This window comes from Etheostoma spectabile, chromosome 24, assembly GCF_008692095.1.
Source record: "Etheostoma spectabile isolate EspeVRDwgs_2016 chromosome 24, UIUC_Espe_1.0, whole genome shotgun sequence".
Classification (NCBI taxonomy): Eukaryota; Metazoa; Chordata; class Actinopteri; order Perciformes; family Percidae; genus Etheostoma; species Etheostoma spectabile.
In genome coordinates, this window is record NC_045756.1 from 2,980,809 (window position 1) to 2,993,072 (window position 12,264).

The 12,264-nt window shown below is 41.6% G+C and overlaps 3 protein-coding genes across 5 annotated transcripts in view; 1 reads left to right on the top strand and 2 right to left on the bottom strand.

Moving 5' to 3' along the window:
• abcb11b (ATP-binding cassette, sub-family B (MDR/TAP), member 11b) overlaps nucleotides 1-7,424 on the bottom strand; it is a 30,081-nt gene extending 22,657 nt beyond the window's left edge. The window contains exon 1 of the mRNA XM_032506112.1: nucleotides 7,088-7,424. The gene's annotated coding sequence lies outside the window, so the exon portion shown is untranslated. The remainder of the gene's footprint in view (nucleotides 1-7,087) is intronic.
• On the top strand, nucleotides 2,361-5,197 carry LOC116673838 (retinol dehydrogenase 7). 3 transcript variants are annotated; one of them, XM_032506182.1, is made up of 5 exons: nucleotides 2,361-2,504; nucleotides 3,314-3,628; nucleotides 4,224-4,482; nucleotides 4,570-4,733; nucleotides 4,821-5,197. In XM_032506182.1, the coding sequence occupies exons 2-5, from the start codon at nucleotides 3,316-3,318 to the stop codon at nucleotides 5,042-5,044; spliced, it is 960 nt and encodes a 319-aa protein (XP_032362073.1). In that variant the 5' UTR covers nucleotides 2,361-2,504; nucleotides 3,314-3,315; the 3' UTR covers nucleotides 5,045-5,197. The 3 variants fall into 3 exon arrangements, with proteins under 3 accessions (XP_032362073.1, XP_032362072.1, XP_032362071.1); XM_032506181.1 differs by having other exon boundaries at nucleotides 2,473-2,516; XM_032506180.1 differs by lacking the exon at nucleotides 2,361-2,504 and having other exon boundaries at nucleotides 3,274-3,628.
• Nucleotides 7,425-7,657: 233 nt separating the features above from the next.
• atp5f1b (ATP synthase F1 subunit beta) lies at nucleotides 7,658-11,468 on the bottom strand. Its single transcript, XM_032506154.1, has 10 exons — nucleotides 11,266-11,468; nucleotides 10,242-10,415; nucleotides 9,967-10,141; nucleotides 9,640-9,761; nucleotides 9,330-9,514; nucleotides 9,019-9,177; nucleotides 8,743-8,865; nucleotides 8,322-8,534; nucleotides 8,032-8,233; nucleotides 7,658-7,928 (listed from the first exon to the last, which is right to left on the bottom strand). Exons 1-10 carry the CDS (start codon nucleotides 11,366-11,368, stop codon nucleotides 7,831-7,833), a joined length of 1,554 nt encoding a protein of 517 aa, XP_032362045.1. The 5' UTR covers nucleotides 11,369-11,468; the 3' UTR covers nucleotides 7,658-7,830.
• Between the last annotated feature and the right edge of the window lie 796 nt (nucleotides 11,469-12,264).

The following is a 12,264-nucleotide window of genomic DNA, read 5'->3' on the forward strand; positions in this document are numbered from 1 at the left end:
AGTTTAATTATTTTCTCGAGAGAACAATCAAAAATGACAAGAACTGTATTTCACAATGAAACAGAGTATCAGAGTAACAAAGTGACCCCACAGTTCTGTGCCCCGCGTAACATGTGACCACTCCTTATATCCCTTATATTTGCCCCAGCAGAAACCATACCATGTTTGGAAAACATTCTAATCTTAAACAACCCACTTCATCTTATTTTTCAGACTTCTAGGAGCCAGAGCTGTCCTTGTACATCTGTCTAGTGCGTCAAAAAAATGACCGTAGCTGTCATTCAATCTTAGAAGTCAGAGATTTATCTCGTCTGTAGATTGGTTTGGGTTTTAACCTACAGTTCGGGCAAGCTGACCTTTGCATATCTCTTGAGGCGCCTGCTTTTCGTTGCCTTTTGCTTACAGTGGAGAATTGCATTGAGTCATAACATTTTTAGCTGTCTCTAACACTGGAGGCCTTACTCTAGGAAACATCTTCAGGAGGCACATGTTTTCAGAGGCATATGTGAAGGATTTACTTATAATGAAGATTGACTTGATAAATGAACAATTACTCAAAGGAAATCATTGTCTATGTAATTTTCCCATTACAAAAGCTTCAGATGACCCTCTCAGTGGTCCATGGAAACAAGTTTGTTGACGGTAAAAACGGTGTGCGTTGGAATTATTTCACACATACCCAGTCACTGCAATATTTTAGCAATCTATTCAACAAATCAGAAAACAACAATCACCAAATTAGAAAAGTAGCACCCTATTATCCCTCTTAGTTCTGAGTGGGGACGGAAACATTTTCAATTCCAGTTCTGGTCTGGCCCAATGGCCAGTGTCTATCTGACTCCAATTTGGTCACTTCACCCTGCACCGTTTTTAAATTTTAGTGTTCGGTGTTGGTTGACCAGGAAAACTATACTCAGGATTCGCTAAGTTATAACAAGCTTTAGTAAAAATGATATTCCAAACAATACAATTATGCACGTACATGTAGGCCTAAGTAGTAGGCTACATAATTACTTGCTAAAACAATGTTTGCCATGACAGCTTCATAAAGTGATCCTGTAGGTCAGGTTGTCTGGCTTGTTTTGTGATTCTGTTGCTACTTAGTGGCTACAAATGTATGCATGCACATTGATATTCAAATATTGAGGGACATTACATTCCAAAGTCAGCACATATAATGCTAAATGTTCATTTTAAAAAGTAAGAAAGTGACACATGTCATATTGTAACAAGTGCTGTTTCTCCTTTTCGTGTAGACTTTATATGTTCATTATGTGAAGCTCTAAAAAATGTTGGTTAAGTGCAAATCCTCTTAAACAGTAATCCTGTCCTTACAAGTACTGTTTGAGGTACAAGTACTTTACTGCGTTGTACTATTGGTTAGCAAATCAATGTTAACATTGAACATATGAGCCAATTTAAAGCTAGATTTAATTACCTGACATTACTTTAAGTAGTCTCACTTTGCTGTAAAATATTAATTACCTGATAACACAAATAACAAAATATATATATATATATATATATATATATATATATATATATATATATATATATGTGGTGTGTGTGTGTGTGTGTGTGTGTGTGTGGTGTGTATATTATATATATATATATATATATATATATATATATATATATAAAATTCCTCTTTCATTGATTTATTATTTAAACTGTTTAATCTACATGTAAATAAAGCACAGTAATGTAGTGGAAACTACAACTAACAACTTTGGCCACCACCTTTTTATATTTAAACATTCACACTCAACTCACATTGGAAATGAGTGAAAACTAAAGACTTTTAAGACTTCCTGTTGGATCCTTAATATGGATAATAATACAGAAATATACAAAGTGCTTTTACATAACCTAATTGTATTTAAATAATATACATCCATGTCTTTATGTCATTGCTGTAACCAACCCGATCACCAGCAACCAGAATGTGGTTTGCGAAACACGATCCATTTTCATACAGGTAAAATAAACAATAAACCTCATTAGTCTCTGTTTGCAGTAACTGGCACAAGGAAGCTGAGCCCACACACGGTGTTAAAAGCCAAGTCCCAGCTGGCTGCTTTGGATACTGTAGCAAACAGACCAACGCCATAACCATCCCAGTCTGACTTAAGCACATCAGATGGAGACACTCCAAGGTTTTCTAGAACATCTTGCGTAAAAGTGGCAAAGCACTGATGATTAACAGTGACTCGTTACACAGTGATTCAGTGGTGTATTTATTTATTTATTTATTTTATTTTATTTCCGTGTAAACTGCACAACCAGCAGCAGCAGCTATAACATTTCCCGCCGATAGGTGGCGCGTGTTCTCAGGCCTGCAACCCTTCGAGTCCCGCCCCCTCTGCTTCAAGGTAAACCCCTTTGCTTGCATTCTGGGAAAGGTTGTTTTCTGTCCGACTACACTCCTCGGCTGGTTCTTGGGCATAGTTTTTGTGTGATATTCATCTGAGACCGAGACGGGGCCAGGAAGACCTGCACAACAGGTATGATACTGGGTGTAATGTATTCCCCGTCCTTTAAACGCGATCAGCGAGATCACTCTGAAGAGAAAACTACTACTATACTACTACTATACTACTACTATACTACTACTTAACAGCTCATCACGATTGGCAAATATTTCCGTTTACTTTGGTATCCTACAACGTTAGCATAGTTAGTTTTCTATAAACTTTAAAAATTGTATGCACCACATAGCTACATATTACATGGTTATGTATTCGGATAGCGGTACCACGCGCACCGGTTTCTATAGAGACTATAGGTTAGTTTCTACATAGGTTAACGGGTTTAACGGACTTTGAAATGAGTTTTCGTACCCAACTGATAACATCTGTTCTCACTGTGACGTTGCGCAATTTAGTATTTACTAAAGTCTGTGAAGCCAGTTAATGACGTTAATTTAAATTACAAGATGTATCATTTGTCATCGTTCATCAGAAATGTGAAATCGTCAGACAAAATGGCTTACTCCGCTACGGTTTTCCATATATGTAGGCCTACATTTATCCAAAAGTTACTTTTAAAATATAACTATATTGCACGAACTACCAGTGTGTAAAAAGAGTGGAGCTAATTTAAACCATTTTATATAATGTCGAATAGGTTAAAATTGCATTGCATCAAAAATATTTTTTTAGTTTGTGAATGTAAAATATATCTGCAGAAAAAAAGAAGTTATAGGAGAAGGTGTTGTATTTCCTCATACATGTAGTGGCGTATATAACAAGTACCTCAAAACTGCAGTACTTGAGAACATTGAATGTAATGTCTTCCCTCTTGGTTCTTCCAGCCATGTACCTGTATCTGCTAGGGCTGGTGGTGATCTACTACCTGTACCGCTGGGTTAGGGAGCTACCCAGGGTCCCTGACAAGGGCAACAAGTATGTGTACATCACAGGCTGCGACAGTGGCTTTGGCAACCTCCTGGCCCGCCATCTTGACAAGAAGGGATTCAGAGTTATCGCCTCGTGTTTCAGCGAGAAGGGAGAAGAGGATCTGAGGAAGGCCTGCTCCAGCAACCTTATCACAACACACCTAGATGTTAGGTCCAAGGACAGCGTTGCCAAAGTTGCAGCGATGATTAAGGACAAAGTTGGCGAGCGTGGTGAGTGTGAAGCGTTAACCGTCTCTTTGATGGTCCAGACTGAAATATTTAACTATTGGAAAGGGCATGTTGTACAGCCATAGTTGACCCCAGAGGTTGAAGTCTACTGACTTTGGTGATCCCAACTGGCCTCTGGAGCCACCATGAGGTTGACATTTGTGGTTTCAAGTAAAATTTCTGAACAATTATTGGATATATTGTTATGAAATTTAGACAGTTCCTTTCCTTTTTTAGAATGAACTGTAATAACTTTGGTGATCCTCTGAGTTTCCATCAAATTTGGCCCAACACTGAGCACAACCTCACAAAGCTATACTGTTTATCATAGTTCTGCTTTGATAAAATGCTGCTGTTCGACATCCAGAATCTCAAAAGCACATACTGTCACACATTTAACCAGCCTAACAGTCCAACGTCCAACTCTTTCCTCTCATCCCAAAGGTATGCAGCACGTATAAACATACTGTACTTTGAATTCTTTCTGCTCTCTGTCTGGTACAACTCTGCTAGTTGTGAAGAAACATAGGAAAGAACTTAGTTTAAACGTGTTAAAAATGGTTTTATTGACTGGAATTCCCCTGTGTGATCCTTCCAGGCTTATGGGCTGTGGTGAACAATGCGGGTGTGTCTGTTCCTTCTGCCCCGAGTGATTGGCTGACCATCGATGACTACAGATCCATGCTGGACGTTAACTTGAATGGAGTGATCGCAGTGACCCTGAGCGTCCTGCCGCTAATTAAGAAAGCCAGGGGAAGGGTGGTCAATGTAGCCAGTGTGTTTGGGAGGATCAGTATCACAGGAGGGCCATACACTATCTCTAAGTATGGTGTGGAGGCTTTCAATGACAGCCTCAGGTGAAACATTAACTCACACAATCAATCGCTTGTCAGTAAACCAGAGCAAAGATTTTCAGCCCTGATTAAATCAAAAAATGTCCCTAGGTTAAACATGGCGCCTTTTGGGGTGAAAGTCCTCTGCATTGAGCCTGGCTTCTTCAAAACAAACGTGACTGACGCTACTATCCTAACCAACAATGTGAATATGCTGTGGAATAGACTGCCCCAGGAGACCCGGGATGACTATGGAACTGAATATCTAAAAAAGAGTAAGTTTGGATCAAAGTTCCTTTTTTTTTTCATTCATGCATATTGTTTGTCATTCATTTATTTATTCCACTAATTGTCCCACCTAGGCTTAGCGGTAATAACAGACAAAGTTTCCAAGATGAGTGATGGAGATCTGATGAAGGTGGTCAGCTGTATGGAGCATGCTGTATCCGCCGTGCGGCCCCGCACCCGCTACTCCCCGGGCTGGGACGCCAAGCTTTTCTGGCTGCCGCTGTCGTACATGCCATCCTGTTTCACCGATTATCTGATCAGCCTAGACGCCATTCCTATTGCCAAGAAGGTGCAATAAATTGTGCTGTTTTTTCTGTATCCACATGTGCACATTTTATGCAATTCGTATACTACACGTTTAACAGCGTATTACTGATACTGTAATGCACGTTTGTGTAACAGACATTTGGCTGAAATGTTGTTACATAAAATTTTCAATATTAAAACATTACAGTGTGTCTCTTCTCTGAATATTTTCTAAAGAATTGCTTTTCCCCACAAGCAATTCCACTGTGTACATATTCAGGGCCACCTTATCTACAGGCAGATAGGGGTTTGTTTGTACTAATGATGTTGGCCTTTATGTGAAAGGTTAGGGAGAAGCAATAAAAATCAGCCAGATTCAGACTTGATTTCAAAGTACTTGTGGAGCAGGACTATGTTGGTTTCTCTTCGTTGTGGAAATCCACCTTGAAATATTTCAAAGTATTGCTCAGTTAGTGATTTCCTTGTACTTATAATTGCATTGTAAGTCACTCTTTACAAAAGCAGCAGACAAAGACAGGACTGATTTAGTTTCCACAGAATGGATTTAAAAGTATTTATTATTGACCATAGTCTGCTGTGATTGTAGGTTGTCGGGAGACATGCATCTAAAACTTAAGTGAACTGATTGTTTTGCAGGATCCTGATCAACCTTAGGTTTAGCTTTAGTTGCACTCAGACCTGTAGCAAATCTTCACTACTGCCTGCTACGGTAGCTAGGAAGCTCATCAGCTCACAATGTGCATGTGTTTCAAGATCAATGTTCTTTTAAGCACATCTGAATGTAAGCAATGTTTGAGCCTTTTTTTTTCTTCTTTGTTTTACTTTAAAGTGTACTTCCAGTGATAATTACCTTACAACTGTCTGTGTGCCTTATTTCCAATATTTCACCCTTAAGGTTCCTGCTGTTGATGTTCCAAGTAAACAAAAAAAACAAAAAAACAAGCTCACTTTCTCCCTGTATGTTTCCGTAACTGTCATGACTGACACTAACCCCCACCCCTCGTCAGTGATTGGCTGGAGTTGTTTGTTGTAGTTTGTTGCCCAGCCTGTGCCTCCAGTGTTTGATATTTACGACCCGTGCTGTCTCCCGGGACCGGGCTCTTTCAGTGTGTTCAGGGGGAAGGCAGCTAGCGAATAAAGGAAAGACGCCTACGATTTGAGACAAATGAAATTACGCTGAACCATGCTTGAACTCACAGTGCACCTTTAACGATGAAACACTTATCCACTCATATGTGCAGTTTAGGCATGGGCCGGTGTAAGATTCTGACAGTGTGATAACCTTCAACTAAAGTACCACGATTTCACGCTATTGCAATTACAGCTTTAAAAACATCTAAACTTTGTTTTAAACAGCATGGCCTGTAGAATACTTGTTATATTTTTAAATGCACACCACATTGAGTTCTAATTAATACAAATTTTTCTATGTGAATCCCCCCCGTAAAAAGGAGGACATGTTGAGTTAACCAGAATCTGTAATGATGGTTAACTCTGGTCTGAAAATGAGTCCCTTTGGTAACGTAGTACTGGAATTAACATTTTAACAAATTACATGAATGGTTTGAAGTAAAAGATATTGCTAGAATTAACCCTATGAATAATGCTACGATTAAAGTTTTCAATATAAAGTCACCCGTGGAAAGTATTTACTCAGCGCACACAGTACAGCAGTCGCCCAACCAGATGTACCCAACGCTGACTTACATGTTATACCAGTTTAAATTTATTTTAACACCAAAGTAAAAGTACTAAATTTGCAGAAAGTGAACTAATCTTTTTAGTGGAATTACATTTGTTAGGAAAATAGCTGACATTAGCATTAGTAATTACAGTATTTCACAATTGTTACTCATGCTACGTTAACTCTAGCAGCTTTCAGACATTCATTGAAAGTCAGTTCCCTTGAATTTGTTGACCGGCCCATGTCTAGTGCAGTTTTTCAGCTGTTCTAGAAGAATGCAGATCTATCTAGCTGCCATCAGTCAGCTCCGTGAACAAGTTTTGCTGTATTTTTTTGGACAAAAAAAAAAAAGTCCACAAGATACCAATATAGACAAGAATATCAACTCACCCCTGAACTCCTGCTGATCCAGCTAACTGGCCGTTTGAGGCAGACTGTCCACCTCAGACGCACAAGCAATTCTGGTATCTCCTAAATACTGATTAATTTCTACTCCTGCATCAAGAGTGTCCTGACTGAAGCATCCCTCCCTGTACAGAAACAGCACAGAATAAAACTTCCTAGCCCTGCAGTGGTTGGGTTGGCTTTGCACACAGGCAGTGCCCTACCACGCCAAAAGTATATTTACACCTGGCACTGCAAAAAAAGGGCTGACAGGCTGCTACCCGCAGGCACCCCCTCCCCACACATGTATGATGAATCAAGCACAATTTCATAAAAAGTATGCTGAGGGGATATTGTATATTAAGTAATTTACCTGCACAGATGTGATTGGAATTGTACTTTTAGTCTATCAAAAATTGAAGCTGCAACAATGTTCAGAAGGGTAAGTTAAGCCAACAAGTCAAGCCTGCCATCCTGTGGTCAGAGTGGATAACAGCAATTTATTGATAGCCACCATAGGGAACAGGTTTCACAACTAAAAATATTTAAGCATATAGGAAATATACAGTTGACAAGTTTGTGTAAAGACAGCATTTTATTCCATCTTTCATTGGAAACATTAAATAGAACTTTCTTTCAGGATGACTAGACAGGTACAATTGCATTTTGACATGTTTACAAACCAAGTGCTCCTAACCGCAGAACTGCCCTTTTGTTTCTCTCCCCCCCACAACAGAATGTTTAGATTGTTATGAGTGCTCCTCAGCCAGCTTCTCTGCCTTCAGAACGACTTCCTCGATGGGACCGACCATGTAGAAGGCCTGCTCGGGCAGACTATCGTACTCGCCTATGTGGAAACAGGTACCAAAAAAATATTAGGAGGGGCATAATCCAGAAATGTGAATAATTAAGTACTTTAACAAGTCACACTCGTTACCTAACCCACTTACCGGCAAGGATAGACTGGAAGCCCTTGATTGTTTCCTTGAGGGGCACCAGCTTTCCCATATGGCCAGTGAAGACCTCAGCCACCTGGAAGGGCTGGGACAGGAAACGTTGGATCTTGCGGGCGCGGGCCACGGTCAGTTTGTCCTCCTCAGACAACTCATCCATACCCAGAATGGCAATGATATCCTGCAGGGATTTGTAGTCCTATAGAAGAAAAGTAAACACATAAGCCTGATAAATGTTTAGTGCCACCAAAATAAAAATTCAGTGTCTTAAAGATTAAATCCCAAACCTGAAGGATTTTCTGCACACCACGGGCAATTTCGTAGTGCTCTGTGCCAACAATGTTGGGGTCCATGATACGGGAGGTTGAGTCCAGGGGATCGACAGCGGGGTAGATACCCAGCTCAGCAATAGCACGGGACAGTACAGTGGTGGCATCCAAGTGAGCGAAGGTGGTGGCAGGGGCAGGGTCAGTCAAATCATCAGCGGGCACATAGATGGCCTGGTGGAGAGAATTGAGACTTTGTCAATCTGTAATTGTAGCAAATTTCCCTTTGGTCACCATGACATTAAGCAACACTAAACTAAAATAATGAATCCTCTACTAGCCATGAGTAATTCTTTCAAATTGTCTTTTAAAGTTGTTTTAGCAACGACAATGATGGGTGAACTTGCACAATGAGTCAGTTATCTAATTAAGTCATAATTACCTGCACAGATGTGATTGATCCCTTCTTGGTGGTTGTGATTCTCTCCTGCATGGTACCCATGTCAGTGGCCAGAGTGGGTTGGTAACCCACAGCAGAGGGGATACGACCCAGCAGGGCAGATACCTGCAAGGTAAGATGACTTTGGTTACCATCAAACATGTCATTCAACATTTATCGGAATTAAAAAATATATAACCCAACAGTTATTACAAATGTATTATTAGGGAAACATTTCCTGCCCTTTTGCTACAGAGACATGATGGAAGTTTCACAAACCTCAGAGCCAGCCTGTGTGAAGCGGAAGATGTTGTCGATGAAGAGAAGCACATCCTGACCCTCCTGGTCACGGAAGTACTCTGCTACGGTCAGTCCAGTCAGAGCCACTCTGGCACGGGCACCAGGGGGCTCATTCATCTGTCCGTATACCAGCGCCACCTGGGAGGGACAACAAGTTAGGTGAGTGCTTGATGTTTGCTACTATGTGTAATTTTTTATTATTTTTTTTTAAATGTGCCACAATTCAGTTAAATTCGTTTCCTTCCTTTTATTTTAAATACTAAATTGTGGAGGATGGCCAACATCCTCACCTTGGAGGTTGTGTCCTTCAGGTTGATGACACCGGACTCAATCATCTCATGGTACAAGTCGTTTCCCTCACGGGTACGCTCTCCCACACCGGCAAACACAGAGTAACCACCATGGGCCTTGGCCACATTGTTGATCAGCTCCATGATCAATACAGTCTTGCCCACACCAGCACCACCGAACAGACCTGTGACCATGAGAAATGTAGGATTAGTTTTAATATTACCAAGTAGCATCAAAGATTACAGTATACAATACTGCATATACTGTAGAACCAGCATCGTGAGCAAACATTTAGGTTTAAGCACATACCGATCTTTCCTCCCTTGGCATAGGGGGCCAAGAGGTCCACCACCTTGATGCCAGTCACCAGAATCTCCTGCTCCACACTCATGTCAGTGAATTCAGGGGCCTCAGCATGGATAGGTGCAGTCCTGAGGGTAGGGAGGGGGACAACTTGCAGCTATTAAAAGAGCAAACATGTTTTTGCCAGCCAAAAGATTTTCAAAGCTCAAAAATTTGTAAGCATAGCAAGCTCTTTAACACCTGCTTATCTTTGCCACTTAAAGATTGTCAATTATGTAAGACATTGTCATTACAATATTGTAACCCCATGTGTTATTTTCAAAGTGAACTCACTGCTTGGTGGAGATGGGACCCCTTTCGTCAATGGGCTCACCAATGACATTCATAATCCTGCCCAGAGTCTCGGGACCCACTGGGATTCTGATGGGGGCACCAGTGTCCAGAACTTTCTGTCCACGAACCAGACCCTCAGTACCATCCATAGCAATGGTACGCACTGTGTTCTCCCCTAAAAACACAAACATTAGTTTATTGTCCACTGTATAAATGTATCGTTTTCGGTCTGCTCATATGGTACAGTACTTGTTGTTATAATCCAAGCTGCTCACCAAGATGCTGTGCCACCTCCAGGACTAGCCTGGAATCACGGCCAGCGACCTCCAGGGCGTTAAGAATGGGAGGAAGGTCCTCATCGAACTGAACGTCGACAACGGCACCGATGACAGCCACAATGCGCCCGGAGGCGGCAGCTGCAGCGGCGGCAGGTGCGACATAGTCTCTGCCTGTGAAGTAATGCAGACATAATGTGCAGTTAGCGCAGTGTCATACATGTGTGCTACAGTCATGACCTTGTAATGCCAGTAGAACAAATAGTCTTCAACATCGGACCCCGTCCGCTGAGAAACACCGGACAGACAACTGCGTGTCTGGCAGCTCCGTCTCAATGTCAAGCAAGTGTTACTAGCTCAACTATGAGTCAGCTTTTAAACATCTAAAATGATTGAGTAATGACCTTTAGCAAAACAAGCTTACTTGGCTGAAAATTATGAACACTAGCTACAAACTCAATTAAGCCACTTCCCCGCGGCCTGCATAACATTAACGTAGAAAGACTGACAGATGAATGAGGTGTACTTCGAGCTAACAATGCTAACGCAGCTACTGCCAATGACAGACGCCGGACATTCAGTGGTAAGGAAGTTAATCATACGTGTTATGATTTCTCTATATGTAACGTCAGATGAATTTAATCTGTCGGGGGGTAAATGTTGCAGCAGACTGTCAAGACCTTGCTAAAAAGCCCTTGTAATGCTAACTTAGCAGGCTCTGCACGGTCTCACACCGCCTCATGTCATTACATAAAGGTCATTGCTGCTAGCACAAGAAATACACAGCCCAAGTCATTTTCTCATGTATGACATCGGTCAATATAAGCATATATGCACATGTTTACAGATATAAACGTGTGAATTGCTCCAACATTTATCAAATTAGACATTTGAATGTTCAGGCCCGCTACGCCAGCGTGTTACTAGCAACAGCTAGCATTAGCATTGCGCCTGCCCTTCTCGTAAATGCGTAGTTTTTTTTTTTTGCGATTTCGTTCAAAAGCACCAAGCATGCAGGACTTACGTGAAAGGACGGCTGGGGATCCAACGAGAGCCTTAAGGGGCTGAACCCCAGGCTTAAGAGCCTGTAGTGCCCCGGTGCAGCAGCGTCCCACAGCTCCCAACATTGTTAAAATGGCTGAAGGTGGAAAGAGACGGAGGAACTTGTGGCTTTATAAAGAATGGCCGCTGAGGCAAACTGCGCATGCGCTCAATGTAAAACGGCTGAGCATGCGTAGATGTTGAGCGTATCCAGTCTGCCCTCCAACTTATTTGACACAGTACAATGTGACTGCTGAATGACAGTCCGAACAAAAGCTTAAATATGAGTTAAAAACATTAATATCGGTCGTTCAATTATTTCTGACCTGCATGGGGACAAATGGTCTTGGCATTGTAGTGGTGCCACTGACCTATTTACAGTACAGTGTCCGATGTCAAGAAGAGTAATCTTGGATCTGCTGGACCCCTGGCATGTTCATGTCTGGAGTCCCTGTTTTACTTAGGTCATTAGCAGTGCTCTCATTTCCCAGGGAAATTGCTACAATATCCACAGGTAGTTCCATGTTCTGATTGAAAAGATCACTGCCTCTCTTTACAGAACTTTAAATGCATCGTATGGCTTTAGTAGCTACTATATTGTAATCAACATAAGGTGCCAGTTGACCTCATCATGTCAGTGGTATATAGACTTACAACACTGTGTCTGCACTGACTAAACTAAACAGCTAGGCTGGTGACAGTGGTGGGCATTGATTTAAGTACTGTACTACATAAGTACAATTTCAAATTCACTGCCTCAGAGGGTCTGAGGGCACTCTCCACCAGGGGTATTGCTTTGTTGATGGCATTGTTCAGGGGTGTCTCTCAGTGAAGGACATCTGCCAGCCTGCCTTTTGGTCCTTTCACTCAGACTGTGTGCATTCGTATCTCAGGGTCATGACGGTTGGCTCAGTGTTGAATGCAGTGCTTGGTGTACCGTTTGGGGGGACCCCATCCGGAGTAGACTGAGGTGTTTTTTGTG